The 26,377-nt window shown below is 39.2% G+C and overlaps 3 protein-coding genes across 5 annotated transcripts; 1 reads left to right on the top strand and 2 right to left on the bottom strand.

Annotated features, from left to right (window-relative positions):
• Nucleotides 1-501: 501 nt before the first annotated feature.
• On the bottom strand, nucleotides 502-15,054 carry LOC118485856. Its single transcript, XM_035982353.1, has 6 exons — nucleotides 14,305-15,054; nucleotides 12,276-13,803; nucleotides 11,784-12,140; nucleotides 10,978-11,405; nucleotides 1,428-1,841; nucleotides 502-1,230 (listed from the first exon to the last, which is right to left on the bottom strand). Exons 1-6 carry the CDS (start codon nucleotides 15,052-15,054, stop codon nucleotides 502-504), a joined length of 4,206 nt encoding a protein of 1,401 aa, XP_035838246.1.
• Nucleotides 15,055-19,477: 4,423 nt separating this feature from the next.
• LOC110899333 lies at nucleotides 19,478-24,263 on the bottom strand. The gene is made up of 7 exons (XM_022146228.2): nucleotides 23,152-24,263; nucleotides 21,770-22,777; nucleotides 21,518-21,624; nucleotides 21,083-21,431; nucleotides 20,708-20,908; nucleotides 20,494-20,597; nucleotides 19,478-20,402 (listed from the first exon to the last, which is right to left on the bottom strand). Exons 1-7 carry the CDS (start codon nucleotides 24,106-24,108, stop codon nucleotides 19,967-19,969), a joined length of 3,162 nt encoding a protein of 1,053 aa, XP_022001920.1. The 5' UTR covers nucleotides 24,109-24,263; the 3' UTR covers nucleotides 19,478-19,966.
• Nucleotides 24,264-24,854: 591 nt separating this feature from the next.
• On the top strand, nucleotides 24,855-26,083 carry LOC110879826. Of its 3 annotated transcripts, none has more exons than XM_022128359.2 (5): nucleotides 24,855-25,085; nucleotides 25,184-25,256; nucleotides 25,384-25,449; nucleotides 25,535-25,621; nucleotides 25,729-26,083. In XM_022128359.2, the coding sequence occupies exons 2-5, from the start codon at nucleotides 25,200-25,202 to the stop codon at nucleotides 25,975-25,977; spliced, it is 459 nt and encodes a 152-aa protein (XP_021984051.1). In that variant the 5' UTR covers nucleotides 24,855-25,085; nucleotides 25,184-25,199; the 3' UTR covers nucleotides 25,978-26,083. The 3 variants fall into 3 exon arrangements, with proteins under 3 accessions (XP_021984051.1, XP_021984054.1, XP_021984053.1); XM_022128362.2 differs by having other exon boundaries at nucleotides 25,735-26,083; XM_022128361.2 differs by lacking the exon at nucleotides 24,855-25,085 and having other exon boundaries at nucleotides 25,095-25,256.
• Nucleotides 26,084-26,377: the final 294 nt, after the last annotated feature.

Genomic DNA, 26,377 nt, shown 5'->3' on the forward strand with positions numbered 1-26,377 from the left:
GATGTAAACGCTAAACGTATGTTTCAAATTATGGTATTTGAAGTTATTTCCATGAGCATATAGTATGTTTACCTTTCGTATGCAATGAGATCCTTTCATGATCACACCTCGTGCTTCCGCCGCAGAAAGGGGTGTGACATTACAAACACGGTTCATAAGGTCCATGAACACTGCAGGTGCGTTGGTCAAGCCAAAAGGCATGACTACGAACTCGTAGTGCCCATATCGAGTACGAAACGCCGTTTTAGGAGTATCATTTTCGAGGACACGTAGCTGATGGTATCCAGAACATAGGTCAATTTTAGAGAAGCAGGACGTGCCTTGTAGTTGGTCAAATAGGTCATCAATATGGGGAAGCGGATAACGATTCTTCACAGTAAGCTTATTAAGTTCACGATAGTCGATACACATACGGAAGGAACCATCCTTCTTCTTGATGAATAAAAAGGGAGCACCCCACGGGGAGGTACTTGGACGAATAAAACCCTTATTGAGTAATTCCTATAGCTGGCTAGACAACTCTTGCAACTCGGAAGGTGCAAGATGGTAAGGAGCCCTGGTGACAGGAGTCGCACCAGGTACGAGATCAATACGAAAGTCAACGGATCTGGGAGGAGGAAGACTAGGAAGATCTTCAGGGAAGACATCAGTAAAGTCACACACAACTGGAACGTCGCTTATGTTCTCCCCCTTGCCTTTTTGTTCCACCACGTGAGCCAAGAAGGCAAGGTTCTGTTTACGTAAGCTTCGGCTCGCTTGTGTGCATGACATCAACCTCAGCCCTTTTGAAGGTCGGTCTCCATAGACGATCAAAGTATCACCAGAGGGAAGAGGAAGACGAACAAGTCCGTGACACACAATTTCGGCATGGTTCTTACGCAACCAATCCATAACGATGATAACATCAAAACTACCCAATCGCATGGGTATAAGATCAATAGAGAAGACGTGATCGTTAAGAGTCAAAGAACAATTATGCACAATCGAATTCACCAGAATCGACTTACCATTAGCGACCTCAACAGAGAATGACTCAGGTAACTTGGAGCGTGTACAATTTATCAAAGACTCAAATTCCACGGACAGAAAGCTTTTATCGGCACCGGTATCAAATAGTATCGAAGCATAAAGGTTATTAACGAGGAACATACCGTTGACAACGTCATTGTCATTGCGAGCATGATTCGCGTTAAGGTTGAACGCTCGTCCACGAGCGGCTGGCTGCTGGTCCTGTTTCAGCTGAGGACACTAGTTATGGAGGTGGGTAGTATCTCCACACTTGTAGCATGCACGAACAACGTTGATTGGTCTTGGGTTTTGCAGAGGTGCTGGAAGTGCAGGTACAGCTCCTTGAGCTGGGGCTTGCTGAGCTTGCGGGGCCAAGTTAGCTTGACGACAGTAAGGAGTTGTGTGACCATAACGATTACAGTTGGTGCACTGATGACATGCAGAAGCAGTAGTATGATGGTAGTTGCAGTGTATTGCCTTTTAGCTTCGGGAGCAGCAGGGTTAGCAGCAGCAGCAGCAGGAGCAGGTTTAGCAGCAGGGTTTGCAGAAGGAGTAATAGCGTTGCATCCAGAACCCTGGTATTTCGGTTTCTTGTTCTTGCTGCCGCTTGTCTGCTGAGCAACTTGATTCGCAGACTTAGAGGGAGCAGGAGTAGCAAACTGCTTGTCACGCACACGGTTGTTGTTCAAACTCGTTGCCACACGATATACTTCTTCAATAGTTTCTAGTTGAGCTGCTTCAATAGAATCACGCATAACAGGAGGTAGGCCATTGATGTACTTGGTTATCATTCGCTTAGGGGTCGAAACCAAGTGAGGAACGATAAGACTCAGCTGCTTAAAACGGGTAGTATAAGCCAGGTTATCATCACCAACCTGCTTCAGATGCCAAAACTCTTCTTCAAGCTTCAGTTGTTCATGAGGAGGGCAGAACTCAAGCATCATTAGTTCCTGCAACTCAGTCCATGGAATAGCATAGGCTTCTTCATTCGAACGGATGTTCCTCTCGTTCGCCCACCACTCCAGCGCTCTGCCTTGAAACATTCCAGTTGCACTCCTAGTCTTTAAGTGGTATGGGCACTCGCTGTTAATGAAGGTAACCTCGATGTTGTCAAACCACTCGAGCATAGCAGTCACCCCATCACTGCCCGTGAAAGTCTTAGGGTTGCAAGAAATGAAATGCTTATAGTTGAACTTAGTAGGCTTTTTCTCCTCAGCCTTGGAGTCCGCAGAGGATGGAGGCGTGTTTGATCCTTGGAGCTCAGTTTTGGCACGACTCGAGCAATCTGGTCGGCCATGAATGACATCATCTTTTTCTGAGATTTCTCCCTGGATTTCCTAAGAGAGTCGGATAGCTTTCGAGAAGACATCCTAAAGATCCAATAAGAGGATCGTATAAGTTTAAATCAACACATGTCAACGTAGTTTCACGCACGGTAGACTAAGACTCAAGATTCACAAGATTCTCATAAATTCCGCAAACCCACGACCTTCGCATGGTGTGTTGTACGGAGTTTGGCAACAAGTCAGAAGCACTTATATATAGGAAGTACCAGCGGCGTATCCACCACGCTTCGAGCACATTGCTTCCACTCCGCACTTGGCGTCATGTTACGTGTCGCAATTGCCAAACAATACACCCATCATTATCACAACACACACATAGCCTAAACCATTAGATCCCAATGGATTACACACTGCAACCACTACCCTCACATGGCATGTTGTACGAAGCTTGGCAGTATGTCGGAAGTGCTAATATATAGGAAGTACCAGCGGTGTATCCACCGCGCTTCGGACACAATACTCCCACCTCGTACTCGATGTCATTATACATACTTCTCATAGATTAATGCAAATAGATCAAATAGTCTTAATTAGATTCCAATAGTTTCAATAGTTTCCCATGGATTCAATAGAGTCAATAGACTCCAATAGATTCAATAGACTCAGTAGATTTAATAAACTCATTAGATTCACACAGACTCATGCTAACAATCCATAACCAATGAAACACCGCATGGCACGTGTTACAAAAGTTCAACAGCATGACGGAAACACTTATATATAGGAAGTACCAGCAGCGTATCAACCATGCTTCAATCATGCCATGTTTGTCTCGTCGTCGGTGTCATGCCTCGTTAACTACCGCTTTTGATTTCACTACTACTCAATAATAGATTAACCAGATAGATTCAATCACATAGATTAATAAGGTAGATTCAATCACCCAACCCGAGTCTACAAAACTACAAGTTTCACTTAGCGCGTGGTACGAAAGTTTGGTAGCGTGCCAGAAACGCTTATCTATAGGAAGTACCAGCGGCGTATCCACCACGCTTCGGACATGCCACTTTCCCTCTCGTCTCCGGCGCTAGGCTACATTTCGTATTTTGTTCTTCCTTCAAACATACGTAGTTTACACATAGATTCAACTAGAGTACAAGATAGATTTCACATATGTTTCCCATAGAATACACAAATAATACTTCCATAGCTTTAGAATCCTTTACCAGACACTAAATTTCTCATGGCACTAGGTACGAAAGTTGGTAACATGCCAGAAACACTTATATAGGAAGTACCAACGGCGTATGCTCCATGTTTCGGACACATCACTTTCCCTTCGTATTCCATGCCATGTTACACCCAGTGTCTTACAATCATGTCATTACTTAGATTACACATAGAATAAAGCCTCATAAATTTAGTTCGTTCTGAGATTAGAGCTTATGTTTTAGATTGCGGACAACGTGTGATTCGTGCAAAAGCATACCAAATGATCAAAGAATCAAGTTAAAACCATATTCACAAAATCGAGATAACACAAAATCAAGATAGGCTCATAAAACATAGGATTGTTCTGGGTAGAGGAACGGCGACTAACCAAAGTGATTCGAACCCCTTTCGAATTGAGGTAGCGTGTCTTGACTTACTTAGACAATTACGCCATCGATGTTTGGCCTACGATATTCATCCTTTTGGTCGTTTCACGTACTTAATTGATCGGAAGTTATGAGACTTTGGCGAGACATGAAACCAAGGAGTAGGACTAGTTATCAAGATCTGAGTTTCACCTCTAACTTGACAACATCGTACCCAAATACGTTGGTATTCATCCGTAGATAAGACCTATTAGAATATTATGGAGATTTTCCATCAAGGTTTCGATGTCACTCCTGTCTTGATGGCAGATCTCGTGCAAAATACAACACCGGTGCACAGTGTTTTCAAAGCATCGAGCGTATATTATGTTAGCCTTAGGAAAGGCATGTAAGTTTAACAGAAGTAAGTGCTGCTAGGAAGCAGATACGGTAGAATACATAAGTCTTAAACGTCACATAAGAGTCAAGATTCCTAGAACTATAGACTATGGCAAGTATTCCTACTCATCCTAATTCCCTATAGTTATGGCTCTGATACCAATCTGTCACACCCCAACCGATGGCGGAAACATCGGGGTGCGAGCACTAAGCGTTCAGATTGCTCATGAGATTCCATAATACTATTTGTTTCAATAGGAATTTAGATCAAATTCATCATAACATTCTCTAAAAGCAAACACAGCCAACACAAGTATCAATTACAGACCAAACGAATATTGTTCAGATTGACCAAAAGATTCTAAGTTAACTAGGTGACGTTTCTAGGCATCTCCTAGCTGATTTCCATGCATTCAAAGCATCCTATCAGCCTGCAACATGTATTAAAATATTAATACAAAAGTATTGGCGAGTATACAAGCTTGATAATAGAATAATAGATTAAAACAACTCATATCCACAGTGTATGCATTATAATAGTTTTAGCCGTGCTAGTGTCGCAGTCCACGCAGTGATAGCCCAAGTTTCTAATGCGTTAAGTGCCTTTCCCAAAGCTTAACGGGAGGTTATAAGTCTCCTCCTAACAATACCCCAAAGACTAATGGGGAGGTGATTTACTCCTATAGCGCTACTATTGTTAAGGCGGAACTACACACTCTGGATTAAATGTCACATAGCACAAAGAGTCAAGAATCAAGAACCATGAGTTTCACGTACACATAGGATTGAGTATAAGTTTCCAAAGAATCGAGTTTAGGTTTCATAGAATACATGTTGCACCCCAAAAGTTTAAAGTAAAAGGGGATCGAGTATACTCACCGTGCTTCCTTAACAGTATAAACTGCTATTGGATCAAAGGGAGCTCTTTTAGGATTATCCTGATTAGATTACAATAGGTTAAGAGTCGAGCAGAGTAACGAGGTTGGATAAAGTGTTAAACTAGTCACTTGGATCGGATGGTTGTCCGATCGGATGGTTGTCCGATCGGATGATCAGCCGATCGAGTGACTCATAGGTGAAGAGTCAATGGGCTGCCCAATCGGACGGCTATTCGATCGGGTTGCCACTTGTGTGGAAAACATAACTGTAAATGGTAGTTGTCCGATCTGATGGTAATCCGATCGGATTGCCATTCGATCCGAATGGTTTGCACCCTTGGTCGTCTCAATCGGATGGTTGCTTGATCGGACGACTGTCCGATCGGGTTGTCATGCGATCGAGGCTCCCAAATTTGATTGTTTACCAAGTGTTTTGAAAGTTTCCAGATGAAGGCAAGTGTCTCCTGATAAGGTGGTTGTCTGATCGAGCTGCCACTCGATCAGCGACCCTTGTTCTAGTTTATTATGTTTGTTAAATTTCTAAGTTTCTAGATTAACGGTGACGGCACAACACGTATCGAGACAACGGTAAAACCCTTTAGCACCCAAAATTCCGATTGAGTGGGAATCACCCCTGCTCGACCAGTCCTTTGTTTCTAATGGGTTTATGTCAGGATCCGTTGCGATGCTCGTCTTTTATCGGTAAAAACCCAGATCAATACCAACTCTAGACTATTCATCATATCTATAGTTATTTTGGACCCGATCTCCCCGAATAAAGTAAAAGTTTGAGAAAAGATGAAGATACTCAAGTTTTATTGGAAAAAGTCTAGATTTAGCTTAGATTTAGTATGAAAACGCATGAAATGCCTTAGATCTAGACTGAATCTAAATAGAAATGACATCACATGGCAGTTTGTACAAACCACCGTGATGACATCACCCTTAAGAGCTCAGATCCGAGAGATTTCACGGTGAAAAGTGTGATTTCAAATGAGAATCACGTACAGAATGAGGTGTAGATCAACAAAGTACAAAGATTTAGCTTAAAACGTACCGAAATCGATGAGAAAATGAAGGAATAGCGTGCGCGTGCGTCTGGTTCAGGCAGAGCTGTCACATCACTGAAAATGGTGATGTGACAGGTCTATTTATAGGGTGAGAGGGCATTAGGGCGGTACAAGATGGATGGAGTGGCTGGTCGTTCGAATGGTCAGTCGTTCGGGTGGTCATCCGATCGGGTGGTCATCCGATCGGGTGGTCATCCGATCGGATGGCCACTCTGGCCAATCCATTCTTTCCGCGTTCTTGATTTTGATTCGTTTTGCGTGTTAGGTTAAGCGTTGCGTATAGTTTGGATAAAGTATCTAGATTACATTTTAAACCAAAAGTTCCCAAGTTTCATAGACAAGGCTCTAGTCTCTCGTTTAACCAAGAATCAAGTTTTACGAATCTAAGGAGTCAAGCACCAAATAAGTTTCAAGAGTCACGAATCATAGTTTCTCAAGCATCAAGAGTCAAGAGTCCAAGTATCAAGTATCAAGTATCAAGAATCATGTGTATCAAGTATCTAGTTTAACCATCAAGAGTCAAGTATCATAGTGTCAAGCATCAAGTATCAACAAGATTCATACCAAAAATGTCAAACATCAACTCCATAAAACTACATGGACCAAAACTGACAACTAATTAGAAGTTCAGGGTCTGGTCTTTCCAAGTGTCTAAAGTTTAGGGACGCTGGGTGTCACATAATATCTTGCACATTTTTGGTACGTTGCATATGGTGTTCTTAGGAAGAGAGTATGGTTCGTTGCCTACATCTCTTGAGTCACGGGTGATGGTGGGAGTATCCTAGCCGACATTCCAACAATGCTCTGGAGGAAGTTAATTATCCTTAAGAAAGTTGATCCATCTTATTCTCAAGGATAAACCTTTAGACTTGGTATTTCTTCATTGGCGCCCACCAATTTTTTCCGCTACTTATCATCCTTTTCTTTTCCGAGTTGATCACATGGCTGATCAGGGTATCCCGTTTCCAACCTTCGGTTCACACTCTCAACATGCGGCGGAGGCCGACAACGCGCACGTCTAAACCCTCCATGTTGACAAGTACAACGAAGGGAATTTCACTCCACGATAGTGTTGCACGCACCAATCAGCACACTACCCCAACAACCCAAAATGCGTGTCCAACCACTAAATTGGTTTCGTTACTTCCAGATGGGAAAACTCTCGCCTCCTGGTACATGAAGTTGATGATTGCACTAAACGCGGTTTACGCGCAACTACGATCACAAGCGTAAACTACCACGCAACAACCATTTGGGTAACCAGCTCCAAGAATCCTGGATTATAACTCTCCGCCACGTGACCGTGCACCATTCCATGTAACAACCGGCTGAGCAGGCGGAAATAAACACCATCATCATGACTCTACAACAATGTTAGCAATACAGGTGATACACGAACCAACACAGGTAGACATAATGTCGCTCAGTGTGAATACCTACACAAGAGAACTCCGGTCCATGATCGCCTAGGTCCCCACCATACCATCCTCAACGAGTGGGATACACAGACGGGGGAGTCCGATCCTACATATCAAGAGAGGGATAACTCAAGTGTATTCAACCGAATACAAGAGAACCACGTGGGGTACAAACCATGCCCCTGAGTGGTGTACAACCCAGTTGCAGAACACCACTACAACCTAGTCTACAGGCCAACGACCGCCGCAGAAGAATCTAAGTTCATTTAAAATGCCGCCTTAGCCCCCCTAGAAAAGGCAAAACTCTAGCTCAATGTTGGAAAGTTTAGCAGTTCATCCAATCCAGATGGTCATATCCGGCTGTTCACCAGCGCTAGGGTCGCGGTTGTTGGACACGTCCTATGTGGTGTCATCTTTTCGTCCAAAGTCTCACAGGCGTAACACGCGCATGGTTCGACAGCTTGGCTACCGGCAAGATAAAGTCATTCACGGACCTACAGGCAAATTTTTGCAACATTTTAGCCAGCCAAGGCGTCATGTTAGAGATTCTATTGACGTCATAAACATATGGCGCAGAGAGAATAAAGGAATTGAAGACTTCACCATAAGGTATAACAATGAGTGCCTCGAGATCAGTAATGTGAGTGAGGATTTGATGTGCGCGCACTTTATCAAAGTAGTACGATGTGATGACTTCATCAAAACCATTTCGGGCAGGGATGGTATGCCAAAAGAGTGGGATAAGGTTGTGTCAGCACCAAGGTTTTCGCACAAACTGAGTGGCACCTAACTGGTAGGAAAAGTCATCAATACAGTAGCAACAACTACCAAGAACAAGGCCGACGAGGCAAAAAAAGGTAAGAACTCTACCTGGAAGTGCACCTAACCCAACAGCTACGATGCTCACTTACCATATGATGTGCGCGTTACGATCTCTAGACTCAGTTATTATCGAAACACATTAAAGCAGGAAAATAGAGAAAAGAATTGGACTCCTCTCATGAAAACTCCAATAGAGATTTTGTAACACCCCAACCCGGAAGGGCTGACGTGTCACAATAACGGTAGCATAACAAAAGTCATAATTCCATTTATTTATTTGATAAGGATACAACCATACGATTATTAAAATTTATACACAAGCGGAGATATTCATCTTAATTAACTTAATATCTTCAGATTTATTCCTATGCTTTATTCTTCTCTCTTTTCCCCTCCCAAAGTAACTTGTGGACCTGTATGTACAAAAAGTTTTACGGAATGAGCCGAATGCTCAGTACGGATTTTTAGGCTCAAATAACAAATAAATGCTTTATATGAAATCTTATCTGGATGGAACTTTAGGCGAAAATGATACGATGCAAGAACCAAATTTTATAATCATATCTTACGGATGTACCCATGAGCAAACTTAAAACGTGACAATACACAGGTAGCTACTCCTGCATAATTATCACATGAGATGGCGAATTGGCATACCCGTTATCCACCTCCTTATACTTAAATCCTAGGATCGATCCATACGCCTCCTAATAGCCTTATGTACCACACTTGTACTTAAGAGACGCCGTGAACTGATCTCTCCGTCACGGATGGAGCACATGATGTTGATGCCACAACAACATGCTCGTGGGACACTCCACGAGAAGCGATACTCAGGGTATCAGAGTACAAATGGTCTTATTCACATAACTTATAAAACTTATTTTCATAACAAAACGGAACATATATTGGAACATGCGATAATGAGTATAACATAATACTATCGCATGACATGAAAGCTAAATCAAATGATTAGGATAGGAATCGAACGGACTGTCAAATGAATCGATAATCAAAGACGTGAGGAGTTTTTAACAGATATAGTAATTTAGTGGTTTTATAATAATTTGAATATGAAGCAAGAAAGAGTGGGGTAAGGATCCGTACCTTAATAACTCCAAAGTGAAGCTACCTTATGCTAATATTTTAGATTTATATGGGCAGAGTTTAGACTACTGATTAATCTTTTAACCTAATTTCACCATAATGCACACAAAACAGAGTTAGTGATCAATACAACGATTACGATAATTCCCCGAGATCAATTTGGACAATGAATGTCCAAGTGCAATACTTCGGCTCATTTATCAAAATGACAAACGATAAAGTACAGTACTTCGGCTCGTATATCGAATCATCGACAACGATAAAGTACACTGCTTCGGCTCAGTCATCGGATTACCGATGATAGATGAAACATAACCCAAATATGGGCAGCACTTAGATATTCTTTGGGATATATTGATTCCGGACAATGAATCGTAATAGCGATCGAGTAATTACCCTGATTGCGGCAGCACTTCGTGATTCGTGTGTGTTTGTGTAGTATTTTGGCTATAACTCAGTGTTTATAACGAATTTCTTCGTCGTTTTTGTGCCCGAAATCAAGTCCCAAACTGCTCTATTTATACCCGAATTTTGACACCGTCGCGTAGCGCGAGGGGTATCACTTGTAGGCGTCGCGCTACGCTATTGGTAATTTATGTTAGGCGAAATTTGTCCCTGTCGCGTAGCGCGAGGGGTAACCCCTATACGTGTCGCGCTACGCGAGTGGTCACCTATTTTCTATAGGTAGCTTCGTGTCTAAGTAGCTTAGCTGAGTTGATAAAATTGTAAAATTCAAAACGGCCAGCAAGTTATTTAGATAATCGTAACTAGGGTTTTGTCCCCCCTGAGTTTTAGGGGCCCTGATCCTGAGTCCGATTGTTCTAAAAATTTTTAGGGTTCATGCCAATTTACTTGGGTGTCTCATTTAGGGTTTCCTTAATAAATAATTACTATTATTCTTTTTATTTCTATAAAAATGATTTTAAATTTATGGGCATTACAACTATTACCCCCTTAAAAGAAATTTCGTCCTCGAAATTTTGCAAATAAGAATATAACCTATCGTATAAGTAACAGAAACGAAACTTTCCTAGCAGAGTTACTAACTTATATAACCCGAATTTTCTAACTACACATGGGTATTTGAAATTCATAGCTAAGGTTATGACTATACTTGTCAATTACCTTATATATGTGCCTTAATGGTCCTTCTTACTAAGATATCTTACCGTATGAAAAGTTTAATAGAGATTTTCAGATACTTAGAGTGATTATTAGTACTGAAATTTCCTACATAGATATACTTAGTTATAGCTAAAATATCTTCTCATAAGGTAAAGCATAAATGACCGTAAACAGAAACAAATGAACATATATCAAATAGCAAGATTTACCGTTACTCGACTAAAATTCTATTGCGAGAATAGATTAGGGTATAGAGAACGAATTGATTCTTCGGATTCCCATGTTGCTTCGAGTTCAGAGTGATTTTTCCAAAGGATTTTAACGAACGGGATTACTTTCCTACGTAAAACCCTTTCTTGTCGATCTAAGATGGCTTCTGGTTCCTCTTCGTAGGACAAATCTTCGTGAATTGAAAGTAACGGATAACTAATGACATGGAGTGGATGATAATTATATCCTCTTAAAGAGGATATATGAAAAACGTTATGAACGTGAGAGAGTTGAGGCGGTAAAGCCAGTCGATATGACACTTCTCCAATTCTTTCAAGGATTTCAAATGGACCGATGAAACGGGGACTAAGTTTCCCTTTAATTCCAAATCTACGAATGCCACGCCAAGGTGATACCTTTAAGAATACGTGGTCACCAATTTTAAATTCGAGGGGTCGTCTATCTTGATCGGCATAGCTCTTTTGTCTACTCTGAACTTCTTTCAATTTTTCTCGGGCTATAATGACTTTTTCATTTGTAATCTGAACTAATTCTGGCCCTTCAATAATCTTTTCTCCGACTTCATCCCAGCATATGGGTGCACGACATTTCCGACCGTACAAAAGCTCAAAGGGTGCCATGCCAATACTTGCTTGCCAACTGTTGTTGTAAGCGAACTCAACAAGACATAGATATTCATCCCAGTTTCCAGACCATTCAAGTGCACATGCTCGGAGCATGTCTTCCAAGGTCTGAATCGTACGTTCTGACTGCCCATCTGTTTGTGGATGGAAAGCCGTACTAAACTTTAGTCGTGTCCCCCAAGCTGCCTGAAAGCCTTTCCAAAATCGTGAGGTAAAACGTGGGTCTCTATCGGAAACAATGGAAGATGGTGTGCCATGGAGTCGAATAATTTCTTGAAGAAATATTTCGGATAACTTATTAACCGAAAATCCTTGCTGAATTGGTAGAAAATGTGCTGACTTTGATAATCTATCGACAACAACCCATACAGCATCATTCTTCTTGAATGTCTTAGGTAAGCCAGTAACAAAATCCATTGTGATTTCATCCCACTTCCATATGGGAATATCCAATGGCTGCAACAGACCGCTTGCTCGTTTGTGTTCAATTTTCACTTGTTGGCAAGTGAGGCATTTACTTACGTATCGAGCAACGTCTTCCTTCATGCCGTTCCACCAGAAGTTCTGTCTTAAATCTCTATACATCTTGGTAGATCCTGGGTGAATTGAAAATGGTGAGCTGTGAGCTTCGGCTAACAATGACTCACGAAGGGTGGAGTCATCGAGTACACAAAGTCTTTTGCCACACCAAATCACCCCCTGATGGTCTATACTAAATTCAGATTGCTTACCCACCTCGAGATTTTGCACAATTGCCCAAAGTTCTCCATCTTGCTTTTGTGCATTTTTGATCCGCGATATGAGGTCGGGTTCAATCTGCATTCTAGCTAGATATCCATCAGATTTACTAAACTGGAGCCAAATGTTCATCCTTTCAAGATCCCTCCTAATATGAGGTTGAATTTGTAGGCAAGATATAGTCCCAGAATTCTTTCGGCTTAATGCGTCAGCTACAACATTGGCTTTGCCTGGATGGTATTGAATATTTGCGTCATAATCTTTTAAAAGTTCTAACCACCTTCTTTGCCTCATATTTAGCTCTTTCTGCGTAAATATATACTTGAGGCTCTTGTGGTCGGTAAAGATATCACATCTTTCACCATACAGATAGTGTCGCCAAATCTTAAGTGCAAAGACGACTGCGGCCAGTTCTAAATCATGTGTAGGATAGTTAACTTCATAAGGCTTCAACTGACGGGAGGCATAAGCGATAACCTTGCCATGTTGCATTAGCACACAACCTAATCCTTTCTTTGAGGCATCACTGTAGACTTGGTAACCTCCTGATCCAGAAGGGAGAGCGAGTATCGGAGAGGATACGAGTCGTTTCTTTAATTCTTCAAAGCTTTTCTCTTGTTCCTCATTCCAGGAGTACTTCACCCCTTTTCTTAGGAGTTTTGTGAGTGGTAAAGCAATTACCGAAAATTTTTCAACAAATCTTCGGTAATAGCCAGCAAGACCCAAGAAACTTCGTATTTCGGTAACAGAAGTGGGTCTTGGCCATTTTGTAATAGCTTCAACCTTTGTTGGGTCTACCATAATTCCCTCTGCTGATATAACATGACCTAAAAATGACACTTGGCTAAGCCAAAAGTCACATTTGGAAAACTTCGCGTACAACTTCTCATGCCGCAAGGTTCCAAGTACTATATGTAGATGTGCTTCATGCTCTTCGCGACTCTTAGAATATACCAGAATGTCATCGATAAAGACAATAACGAATTTGTCTAGGAATTGGTGAAATACGCGATTCATCAAATCCATAAAGACTGCGGGTGCATTAGTTAGCCCAAAGGGCATAACCAAAAATTCGTAATGACCATATCGAGTACGAAAAGCGGTCTTGGGAACATCATCATTCTTGACCTTTAGTTGATGGTACCCAGACCTCAGGTCGATTTTTGAGAAGAACTGAGCCCCCTGAAGTTGATCAAAGAGATCATCAATGCGAGGCAGAGGATATTGATTACGAATAGTAATCTTGTTCAGCTCTCGGTAGTCAATACATAAACGCATACTACCGTCTTTCTTCTTCACAAATAAGACCGGAGCACCCCAAGGTGAAACACTGGGTCTTATAAATCCTAAATCTAACAATTCTTGCAATTGTTCCTTCAACTCCTTCAGTTCCATCGGGGCCATACGGTATGGAGCTTTAGAAATAGGTTCGGTACCAGGGATCAAGTCGATGGTGAATTCTAACTGACGGTCGGGTGGTAATCCCGGAAGTTCATCCGGAAATACATCAGGATATTCACGGACAACGGAGTGGCTATCGATACTCTTAATACTAGCAGAAGTATCCTTAATTGATGCTAGGAATCCAGCACAGCCGTTTGATATGGATTTTCGAGCCTTAAGTGCAGAGATAATTTTAAGAGATTTATGGGCTTGAGTTCCCTGATATATAATATCAGGATGATGAAGATCACCGAAAATAACTCGGCGAGAATGACAATCTATAGTTACACGATGTCTAGACAACCAATCTATTCCTAGAATAATATCAAAGTCACATATATGTATTGGAAATAAGTCTGCCTTACACACAATAGATTCAATACGGATCGGACAATCCTTATATACGTAAGTGATTACGGACGAAGTTCCTATGGGAGTGGAAATGGTTAAAGTATGATCTAAGAGAGTTGGTCTTATCGGAAGATACTTAGTAAACGAGTGGGATACTAAAGAATGAGTCGCTCCTGTATCGAATAACACATAGATACTATGTTCACCAATCTGAAGGGTTCCAGATACAGTACCTGGAACATTAGCAGCGTCAGTAGCAGAAAGTGCGAAAACTCTTCCTCCAACATTGGATTGATGATTCTTCTTAGTATCTTTCTTAGGACATTCCTTGATCATGTGTCCAGTTTGGCCACATCTAAAGCAGGCTCCTGTACTTCGGTGACATACGCTTTGATGTCTCTTACCACAAGTATTACATAGAGGGTATGTAATCTGATTCGGGTTTACTTGTTGATTTAGTGGTTGAGCTCTAATAGGTTCTGCATACAACTGAATTTGGTTTTGAGCAGGCCTCGGGTTTTGAATTCTAGGTTGCCATGGACGTGCTTGATTTCCAAAGTTTGGATTTCCTTGCACTTTGCGAGCTTGATGTGGTGGTGTAGTGGATGATTGGCCGATTTCCTGCTTAAATTGGCCTTCCCTATTTCTCTTCTTATTATCCCCAGTTCGAGATAGGAATTCTTTCCTTTCGAATTCAAAAGTTTTGATTGCATCAGCAACTTCGGTGATATCCTTAAATTTTATGTACATGATCGACTTCCGAATTCGATCATTAACTGCCCACTTGCATTTTTCAGCCTGGACTTCTGCTGATCCTGCAACATCTCCTACAATACTAGCCAATCTTGAAAATCGAGTAATGAACTCAGAGGCTGGTTCATCACTCCCCTGTCGAATCACTGCATACTCCCTGATATAAGCTTCTTTATCAGCGGTCGAAAAATACTTGTCGTAAAAGATATTACGAAAGTCGACCATGAAAGATTAGCGTCAAAATCATCCCCTCCTTTGACTTGCTTATATCCTTCCCACCAAGTTTGTGCGTCATCTTCAAATTTGTAGGTAGCCAGTCTAACTTTGTATTGCTCCGGAACTCCAAGAACTCCGAAGATCTTTTCAACATGAGCTATCCAGTTTCTTGCTTCGACTGGATTAGTAGCGTGACTAAAGGATTTCGGCTTTTGTTTTTGGAATTTACTAATCCATATGTCTATACTATAAGTAATATTGTTAGTGGTATTCTCACGAGTTTCACCACCAGAGGTTGGATTAGTGTTAGTGCGTTCTGGATGAAGAGTTTGTTGAATAACGGCCTCAGCTGTTTGAGCAACCAGGTTTGGAAGCAACCCAGCAACAGCCTGGTTGATAGCATTAATTATGTTTGGATCAACTGGAGTCTCATTCGAAGAAGTGTTGTTACGTTCATGGTTAGTACGAGTATTCCTACGTGGCGGACGACGAGGAGGCATCTATAAGAATAGACATAGGAGTTAAATCAAATAAGAGATCAAGTTGAATCCTATCATAGATATCTACCCATTCCTCACAGGTCTTAATTACTATCTTCAAGTTTTCTACAGGAAAGAGCCTTTGCTCTGATACCATAGTTGTAACACCCCAACCCGGAAGGGCTGACGTGTCACAATAACGGTAGCATAACAAAAGTCATAATTCCATTTATTTATTTGATAAGGATACAACCATACGATTATTAAAATTTATACACAAGCGGAGATATTCATCTTAATTAACTTAATATCTTCAGATTTATTCCTATGCTTTATTCTTCTCTCTTTTCCCCTCCCAAAGTAACTTGTGGACCTGTATGTACAAAAAGTTTTACGAAATGAGCCGAATGCTCAGTACGGATTTTTAGGCTCAAATAACAAATAAATGCTTTATATGAAATCTTATCTGGATGGAACTTTAGGCGAAAATGATACGATGCAAGAACCAAATTTTATAATCATATCTTACGGATGTACCCATGAGCAAACTTAAAACGTGACAATACACAGGTAGCTACTCCTGCATAATTATCACATGAGATGGCGAATTGGCATACCCGTTATCCACCTCCTTATACTTAAATCCTAGGATCGATCCATACGCCTCCTAATAGCCTTATGTACCACACTTGTACTTAAGAGACGCCGTGAACTGATCTCTCCGTCACGGATGGAGCACATGATGTTGATGCCACAACAACATGCTCGTGGGACACTCCACGAGAAGCGATACTCAGGGTATCAGAGTACAAATGGTCTTATTCACATAACTTATAAAACTTATTTTCATAACAAAACGGAACATATATTGGAACATGCGATAATGAGTATAACATAATACTATCGCATGACATGAAAGCTAAATCAAATGATTAGGATAGGAATCGAACGGACTGTCAAATGAATCGATAATCAAAGACGTGAGGAGTTTTTAACAGATATAGTAATTTAGTGGTTTTATAATAATTTGAATATGAAGCAAGAAAGAGTGGGGTAAGGATCCGTACCTTAATAACTCCAAAGTGAAGCTACCTTATGCTAATATTTTAGATTTATATGGGCAGAGTTTAGACTACTGATTAATCTTTTAACCTAATTTCACCATAATGCACACAAAACAGAGTTAGTGATCAATACAACGATTACGATAATTCCCCGAGATCAATTTGGACAATGAATGTCCAAGTGCAATACTTCGGCTCATTTATCAAAATGACAAACGATAAAGTACAGTACTTCGGCTCGTATATCGAATCATCGACAACGATAAAGTACACTGCTTCGGCTCAGTCATCGGATTACCGATGATAGATGAAACATAACCCAAATATGGGCAGCACTTAGATATTCTTTGGGATATATTGATTCCGGACAATGAATCGTAATAGCGATCGAGTAATTACCCTGATTGCGGCAGCACTTCGTGATTCGTGTGTGTTTGTGTAGTATTTTGGCTATAACTCAGTGTTTATAACGAATTTCTTCGTCGTTTTTGTGCCCGAAATCAAGTCCCAAACTGCTCTATTTATACCCGAATTTTGACACCGTCGCGTAGCGCGAGGGGTATCACTTGTAGGCGTCGCGCTACGCTATTGGTAATTTATGTTAGGCGAAATTTGTCCCTGTCGCGTAGCGCGAGGGGTAACCCCTATACGTGTCGCGCTACGCGAGTGGTCACCTATTTTCTATAGGTAGCTTCGTGTCTAAGTAGCTTAGCTGAGTTGATAAAATTGTAAAATTCAAAACGGCCAGCAAGTTATTTAGATAATCGTAACTAGGGTTTTGTCCCCCCTGAGTTTTAGGGGCCCTGATCCTGAGTCCGATTGTTCTAAAAATTTTTAGGGTTCATGCCAATTTACTTGGGTGTCTCATTTAGGGTTTCCTTAATAAATAATTACTATTATTCTTTTTATTTCTATAAAAATGATTTTAAATTTATGGGCATTACAGATTTTGTGCACGCTGAACCATCAATTCAAGCCTGCGCAGCTAACACGTCATAAGAAAGGCCAAGACCCTAACCTATACTGCGAATATCACAAGGATATGGGTCATCCAACCGAAAACTACATCAGTTTGCGAACAAAAAATCTAGAAAGCCCTGAATAGTGGAAAGCTCACGCACTTGCTGCTAAATGTCCGAAAGGAAACACGCCAAATAGAGTGCAAGGACGAAGGCTCAAGCAACAATAAAATTCGTCAGCTCGACACACATATGATACAGAGCAGACCCAAGAAGAACAAACAAAACAGAAACAAGTGTCAACATCAGCAAAGCGACAGTTGGAGCGAACGATAATTCGCCTTCCCGGTGGTGCGTGGCGGACCACGTGACAGGCGTCCCCTCGTCATCACTGGCGTAATAGGACATTACCGAACTGATTACGTCTTCATTAACCCAGGGAGCCATCATATACCATTTACAAACAATGCAATGAGGCGGTCTTTCCCTTGGGCCAGATCTCGTTCCCTGTTACGGAAAACATTCACGAACGAAAGAAGTCAACTTCATGATGTTTCCAGCAAACTCTCGACACGACGCTTTATTGGGAAGAGAAACTCAAGGAGATTTCAACATCATTATGTCCAAGACGCATTCCGCAATCAGTTTTCCAACCAAGACTGGGGTAGTGATAATCTAGGCCAAAAAAGAGGTCATTGTGACAGAGGAGACACGCCCGACAAAAGTAACAAGGTTCACACCACGAAAAGAACCAGAACTATGGATCCTCAACCGCAAACACCTGGAGCAATCCATGATGCTAAAACTTTTATAAAATGTTATTTTGACCTCCTTGAATTTTACATGCTTACTTTTTGTGTACATGTTGGCATAAGTTCAAGTTGGTTTACGTTCGACGTATTCTTTTTAATTTTTCGAAAATGACTCAATGTCAAATATAATACGTTTTTGTGCTTATTTTTATGGTCGTTCTCAGTTGGTTTGCGTATTGATGTAAATTGTGTTCGGAAATGAGTCGTGTCAAATATAAATGTTTCATTAGATGATATAAATTCGAGTTACTTTAAGTTTCATGAGTCATGTCAAATAGAATATGTTTTCGTGCTTATTTTTATGGATGTCTTCGGTGGATCTATATTTTGATGTTTATGCATATGTCGGTATAAATTTAAGTTGGTTCACGTTTTGACGCAATTTGATTCGAAAATGAGTCATGTCAAATATAATGTATTTTCATGTTTATTTTATGGACGTTTTCAGTTGGTATACGTTTTAACATAAGAAAATTTCGAAAACAATTCGGGTCAAATATTATACATTTTAATTAGACGATATAAATTTGAGTTACTTTACATTTCATTGGTCATGTCATATATAAAATATTTTTATGCTTATTTTTATTTTTTATGAACGTTGTTAGTTGATCTACGTTTTAATCGATAAATAATTACATAAAAAATTAGACCAACCCCGCAGCGCGGGAAATCAATTCTAGTTGTGTTTATAACCCACTTCGTTGTTTTATTTTTAGCATTACATTAATGTAAAAATATATTTATTTTTTGTGATCGTATATACTTTTTTTTGTTCTGTATGGCACAACATCATTAAAGACTTTTTCAAGGAAATAGGAATGCAAATGTACTTCCACTCATATAGAAAAAAGAAAACAAATTTTGTGTTTACAATTAATTTTGTCCATTATAAAAAAAAATTTATATGGGTCTAAACTCAATGCCTTCCATAATAAGCCCACTAAACGTGTTATTGTCACAAAGTTTCAAAGCGATAAATAATTACATAAAAAATCAGAACCAACCCCGCAGCGCGGGAAATCAATTCTAGTTGTGTTTATAACCCACTTCGTTGTTTTATTTTTAGTATTACATTAATGTAAAAATATATTTATTTTTGTGTGATCGTATATACTTTTTTTTGTTCCGTATGGCACAACATCATTAAAGACTTTTTCAAGAAAATAGGAATGCAAATGTACTTCCACTCATATAAAAAAAAGAAAACAAATTTTGTGTTTACAATTAATTTTGTCCATTATAAAAAAAAAAATTATATGGGTCTAAACTCAATGCCTTCCATAATAAGCCCACTAGACGTGTTATTGTCACAAAGTTTCAAAGCGATAAATAATTACATAAAAAATCAGAACCAACCCCGCAGCGCGGGAAATCAATTCTAGTTGTGTTTATAACCCACTTCGTTTTTTTTATTTTTAGTATTACATTAATGTAAAAATATATTTATTTTTGTGTGATCGTATATACTTTTTTTTGTTCCGTATGGCACAACATCATTAAAGACTTTTTCAAGAAAATAGGAATGCAAATGTACTTCCACTCATATAAAAAAAAGAAAACAAATTTTGTGTTTACAATTAATTTTGTCCATTATAAAAAAAAATTTATATGGGTCTAAACTCAATGCCTTCCATAATAAGCCCACCAAACGATTTATTGTCACAAAGTTTCAAATCGAGATCCATGAAGACTGTAGTGGCAGCTTGGAATTCCCAAATTTTCACATCAATCCATCCATCGTTCCTTTGTTGTGGAGGGCCTTTTATTTTGGGTCTATTGAGTGGGTTGTGGGTGTTTTGACCAGCCTTTGGTCTAATAACTGGGATTTGAGGAGTACCTTTTAAATAGATATACCAAAATTTATCTCCAGAATCACATTGTTTGTCTTCCACTTTCACAGGCACCTCAAATCTAGATTGATCTTCTGGTAATTTGTAGACAAGGTAACATGCATATGTTGTTTCAGATGATATTAGTTGGGACTCGAGTTTAGTACTGATATTAATTTTGCTATAATAGCACCAAACAGCTTTTCCAAATCTGAGAAAACTTAGAAAATCACTGTACATGTAATAGATTCCCAAAAGATAGTAATTTATATAAGAAATCTGACTGGGAGATATAAAATAACCTTGATTGTTTGGTTGAAAACGTCTGGCCATTTGGGCCCCAACGCAGTATGAGAGCCGCTGATAGCATATGGCATTTCTTCCCAGTTTTGTCAAGAGAAAACCACTGTCAAACAATAAGTATATAGATATGTTTAGCAATTCAAAATATAATCATCCCCAACCATGTTCAAAGGCTCCAAACAACTACATATGAGAAAAAACAGATGGACTTACAATGCTTCTCTTCCTCTTGTCATCTCTAATTAAGAACCCTCTGAACATGATTGAGTACACTTCCCTCTCTGTTCTCCACCACAATCTCTTTTTTGACAACTTCATTATGTCTGCATAATCAGTTGGCAATTTTTCTTCCCAATTTGCATCTGAATCTGAATCTGAATCTGAGATGGTTTGACTGTCATCTACATGTTCCACCTGTAGAACAACATAACCATATCAGACTTTGAATTAGTCACTAATCTGGGTTTTCTTACATTGAAGAATAACTAATGTTATGTGGCAGCTGGACACTAAAAAAATTTAAAAGATGATATTAATTAATTACTTAATGATGTACATGAATAATCGAACTTTAATTTGTAAACTTACGATCTCCAAGGGCAGAAATTCAATGCCTTCTACTCTTAAGGAATCTTCATTATAGTATTCCTCAAACAAAATCTGAAGATCAAGTGTTCTGTGGTCAGTAGTAAACTGAAACAATTCACATGCCCACCATCCATCTTCTCTCTCATATGCAAGGTATGAAATTGAACTCTCTCTCTCCCCTTGTAATCTGTATTTGAGGGATATATCTTCACATCTTCTCTCTTTAGGTACGTACGCAAATTTGAACACAAGGTTGACCGTGTATGTGATTCCTGGTGACAAGAACTGAGTTTTTACATCTGCTTTCAATGTCTGATTACTAAAATATCGGCAGGTGCCCACAGCAAATCTGCGTGAATAGCAACAAAGAATGATACACTGTAGGTGGCAAGTACATGTCAAATACTCTCAAAAGCTACAAACAAGAAAACTCACCTTGAATTATATTCAGATGAGAATCTAAAACTCGGGACATCTGAACCCAAACATTCTGCAATAGATATCACCTCACAATGTTCTCCCTTCTTATTTACTGAAAACCACTGTACGTCCATTAAACAAGTTCAAGTTAGTTGATCGTGCATGTTAGAAGTTACATGTGATGGTAGCACTAGGAGGAGCAATGTCACTTAATGGGACGGTAAATGGCATGTAATATTCTATAATACAGACACAGAAGCTAATTACCGTTTTGCCGCTGTTACGGAGGATCCCTTTGAACTGAAACTTCATTGGTTCAACGTCAGATCTGTAGTTCAGAGGACATTGTTTGTTCCATTCACCTATAAACTCTTGATAATTGACCAATTCTAGACTTTTCTCAAGTTCTGCCACAACCTCAGCCATCTTTGGCCGATCTTCACGAGATTCCTTCAAACATTGATACGCAATGTCTGCAAATATTTCTAAAGCGCTCTGCTCCAATGGTTGAATGGTCAGATCTTTGAAGATGATATCATTTAACTTGTTTTGTTCATAGCTCTTAATCCACGTGGTCACTAAGATCTCCTTAACTTGATCCTTGCTATCAAGCGTATAGCATAATCTCCCACATAAAACTTCAAATAAGACCACACCCAAAGAGTATACATCCGACTTTTTCGTTAGGGTGTGTCTCATCGCATACTGTGGATCACAGTACCCAGGGGTACTTGCTGCAACTGTGACAGTAACAGAGCTATGTTCATTAGCGGGGCCCATTATTGATAATCCAACGTCAGAAACTTTAGCATTCCATTGGTCATCAAGTAGGATGTTGGCGCTTTTTACATCATAGTGGATTAGTCTTTGTTGATCATGAAGGTACCTTAGCCCCTTTGCGGCATCCAAACATATCTTGAGACGTTGTGACCACGTGAGATGAGGGGAGTCCAAATAGCGGTCAAGGCTTCCACGAGACACATGCTCGTACACAAGGATCATCTCATCCCCTTGGTAACAAAATCCCAGAAGAGAGACAATATTTTCATGCCTGTAACAGGAAAGAGTCCTGATCTTTTTCAAGAAGTTAGGGATTCCTTGTCCATACTTCGGGTCAATACGCTTAATAGCAGTCATGCTTCGGCCCTTACGGTGAGACACTTCTCCTCTATAAACCTTCCCAAAAGCCCCACCTCCAATATAGTTATTCTCAACGTTGAAGTGGTTGGTGGCTGATGTTATCTCTTCCAGCGGGATTTTAAGATCTTGGAATTGCTGCCAGAATACCAACATATTTGGGGATCAGATAATAGTTACTAAATGGGAAAGCAATTGCAAATGCACAGCTTGACACAAGATGTTATCATATGCAAACATTTCCATTTCAATTCGTTGGTTTATTTCGATTTTAATTCATTCCGCAATCTTATTTCTTTGGCGTTTAGAGTGAATCAACTGAATTCTTTCACATGAACAGAAAGGAACAAAAAGAATACACTTGAAGAAGAAAAATAACATTTTTGTTATGCCTTATAAAGAAGCTCCACTTATAAAAATATGTATCTTCAGCTTATATAAGTCTAGTGAAATTCGCAAATAAGCTAACATCCTATAAATATAATTTAACAACCTACACACATAATATGTACCTTCTGATATATAAGTGCAGTCTCAAGTTCCGTCACAACCTCAACCATCCTTGGCCTATCTTCGCGGGATTCCTTCAAACATCGATATGCAATGTCAGAAAAAGTTTCTAAAGCGCTCTGCTCCAATGGTTCAATGGCCGTATCTTTAAAGATGATATCATTTAACTTCTTCTCTTCATAGCTTTCAATCCACGTGCGCACTAAATTCTGCTGAAGACGACCATTGCTATATGTACAACATAGCCTCCCACATAAAACTTCGAATAAGACTATACCAAAAGAGTATACATCCGACTCTTTTGTTAGGATGTTTGTCATCCAATATAGTGGATCAATGTACCCAAAGGTACCTGCTGCCATGGTGACAATAACCGACTGCTGCTCGTTTGCGGGACCCATTTTTGATAATCCAAAGTCAGAGACTTTACCATTCCAGTTGTCATCGAGAAGGATGTTGGAGCTTTTTACATCACAGTGGATAATTCTTTGGTGTGTCCCCCTTGGATCATGAAGGTACCTCAGCCCCTGTGCGGCATCGAGGCATATCTTGAGACGCTGTAACCACGTAAGATGGGGTAAATTTAAATAGCGGTCAAGGCTTCCACGAGATGCGTAGTCATATACCAGGATCATCTCATCCCCTTGGTAACAAAATCCCAGAAGAGAGATGAGATTTTCATGGCGGTAACCGGAAAGCGTTGTGATCTCTTTCAAGAACTCGGGTATTCCTTGTCCATGCCTCCGATCCAGACGCTTGATAGCAACTGTGCTTCGTCCCTTAGAGTGAGACAGCTCTCCTTTATAAACTTTTCCAAAACCACCACGTCCAATACAGTTGTCATCGTTGAAGTTGTCGGTGGCTGATGTTATATCTTCTAGTTGGATTTTAAGATGTTGAAACTGCTGCAAGAAAGCATGGATTTTAAGATGTTGAAACTGCTGCGAGAAATCATCCATATTCGTGGATCAAGTAATAATTACAAAAATGAAATGAAGTAATTGCAAGTTCACGCTTGACAAGAGATCGATGTGTAAAGAACCAACACAAGATGTGTATGTGAAAGATGGTTAAGAATGAGAGATACACAAGATTAGTTAGCTATGAGTACAGCCATGAAAAAGGTTGTAGTGGTGAATATCAAGTCTCTTTAGTTGACCCAAAGTCAACTCCGTGTCGATCAGTCTACCAGCTGTCATTGTGTAAATAATTTTTTTTATTTTTTTTTATAATAATTTTTTTTCCCTCCCATTAATATTGTTATACTTAATAATTGAAGGATAAAACTTTTTACTTACTTTGGATAAAATTTTAAATGATCAGTAAAATTGGCATATAAGAAGTTTGATAAATTATTTATGCAACTCTGATCAAAATCTGAATTTCTAATTTCATGTGAAATTACATTAATTTTAAAGATTCATGTACATAAAGAGTAATTAAAGTAACTTTTAGAAGTTAATGACTAAAAAGAATCGTTAACTAGACTTTAGAAAAGCTAGTTATGAGAAGTAACGAGAAAAGAAAAAAAAAAGGAAAAGATGGGTTAATGAAGATAATTACTAGACTTTTCACTTTGAATACATAATTATTATTGCTAGTGGGAACTTTAAAGTTTAAAAGGTTGCAATAATTTAGAGGATATGCTTTTATTAAAGTTAGTTATACTATTAATACGAGAAAGGTTATTCTATATTATATTGTTCCCGTTGATGCTAACCAACTTTTGGGCTAATTACAGCCGTAGAAAGTCATCAACTTTTAATCTCAGCCGTTTAAAGTCTCTAAATTCCTTCTAGAAGCAGCGGTTCTCGGCAGTTCAGCACTCTCTCACCCATGATCTTGCGGTTTTCTGCAGTTTATCAAGATGTACCAATCAGAAATGCAGGTTGCAATGCGGTTTAAAATGTGTTCCTTATTTTCAGGGAGTTAGTGGGTTAGTGGACACTTAACTGCATTTTTTGGTGCCTATATAATACAAGTTCAGGTAGTGTAATCTTCTGAATTTTTTTCGCTCTTCCTGTATTCATACAGCAACACATCTGCAGCAATGGATATCTCGGATGACTTCGTGGACATTTATGAAGAAGATCAGCCTGCAAAGAAAGTAAGTTGGAATGTAAGTTGGAATGTTAATTATTAGTTAGCAAAGCATGTGGATGGTTTCTAATTGTTTGTGAATTGCACCAAATATTTAGTCTTCTAATATATGGTAGCAATTGTAATTTTTTCAGCTGGGTTTTGATGCAATGACACCGAAGAAGAATCAAATATGCAGCCCAATGAAAGATTCTCCGAAGGTAACGTTTTAAGTCACAACTAATGTATAAAATTTGTTTTGATATTTAGTCTGATTTGTTAAATTCTATCAATTTATTGTTTCAGACGGACAGTGGAAGTGTAGAGATCATTTCATATGGACAGTATTTTAGTCCATTCAAATCTGAAATGCATAGGGAGGTTATTGAACAGGTGGTGTTTTTTTTTAATAAAGTTTTCATTGCATAAGTGCATAATGATTGTTTCACACCTTTATGTTTTTTTAAAATGTATTATACTAATGTTTTTAGTTCTTGTAGTTTCAGAACATAGAAAAGCAAGCTAAAAGAAAGCATGCGCTCCTAACTTGGAAATGGGATGAGGTCATTGATATTACCCAAAGTGAAGATTCGAATGGTCAGAAAGATGATTCTAAGGCAAAACAACAAGATGATTTGGAGTCTGAGTTAAGTGATACAGCAGACTCTTTGGATAGTCCATTGAAAAGATCAAAGATTCCACGTATATCTAAAAATTGCAACGATCATGTTGGATGGGTTGAATTTTAAGTTTACTCAGTTTAAGTCCTGTTTGTCATAGTCATCTTTTATGTTTTGCCTTTCAAGTCAGTGTTTGTTAAGGTTTGTTTGTTCATCTATTTTTAGTTTAATTGTAGTTTCCTTTTTTCAATTTATTTTTCTATGTTTTATCTGTTAACTATATTACTTATTACATATATGTTGATGATTAATTGTTTATTTAATAATAAATATTTCTGTTATGAAAAAAAAAAGAAAATATAGGTAGTGGTTTTCACCAATTTGTATGTATGTTTATAAAGGTTAAATCTTCTTTTACTTTCAAAATACGTAAATAAAATTCCAGATATGCATAACTTCAACAGTTATATAAGTAGTTACACATAAGTCATAGAAAAACAATCTAAAAAAATTTAGTACCCAATAATAT

Source organism: Helianthus annuus, chromosome 13, assembly GCF_002127325.2.
Source record: "Helianthus annuus cultivar XRQ/B chromosome 13, HanXRQr2.0-SUNRISE, whole genome shotgun sequence".
In the NCBI taxonomy this organism is placed as follows: Eukaryota; Viridiplantae; Streptophyta; class Magnoliopsida; order Asterales; family Asteraceae; genus Helianthus; species Helianthus annuus.

Excerpts from the sequence above, each read along its gene's own strand:
- LOC118485856 (XM_035982353.1), bottom strand. The coding sequence starts at position 15,054 with ATGGTCGACTTTCGTAATATCTTTTACGACAAGTATTTTTCGACCGCT. Across the intron at positions 12,141-12,275 it reads TGTGCAAAATCTCGAGGTGG|GATCTACCAAGATGTATAGA; the intron begins GTAAGCAATCTG and ends CAATTCACCCAG. Across the intron at positions 1,842-10,977 it reads AAAATCACTCTGAACTCGAA|CTGAGTCTTATCGTTCCTCA; the intron begins GCAACATGGGAA and ends CGTTTTAAGCAG.
- LOC110879826 (XM_022128359.2), top strand. The coding sequence starts at position 25,200 with ATGGATATCTCGGATGACTTCGTGGACATTTATGAAGAAGATCAGCCT. Across the intron at positions 25,257-25,383 it reads AAGATCAGCCTGCAAAGAAA|CTGGGTTTTGATGCAATGAC; the intron begins GTAAGTTGGAAT and ends TAATTTTTTCAG. Across the intron at positions 25,450-25,534 it reads CAATGAAAGATTCTCCGAAG|ACGGACAGTGGAAGTGTAGA; the intron begins GTAACGTTTTAA and ends TTATTGTTTCAG.
- LOC110899333 (XM_022146228.2), bottom strand. The coding sequence starts at position 24,108 with ATGGATGATTTCTCGCAGCAGTTTCAACATCTTAAAATCCATGCTTTC. Across the intron at positions 21,432-21,517 it reads TCATCTGAATATAATTCAAG|ATTTGCTGTGGGCACCTGCC; the intron begins GTGAGTTTTCTT and ends CTATTCACGCAG. Across the intron at positions 20,909-21,082 it reads AATTTCTGCCCTTGGAGATC|GTGGAACATGTAGATGACAG; the intron begins GTAAGTTTACAA and ends GTTGTTCTACAG.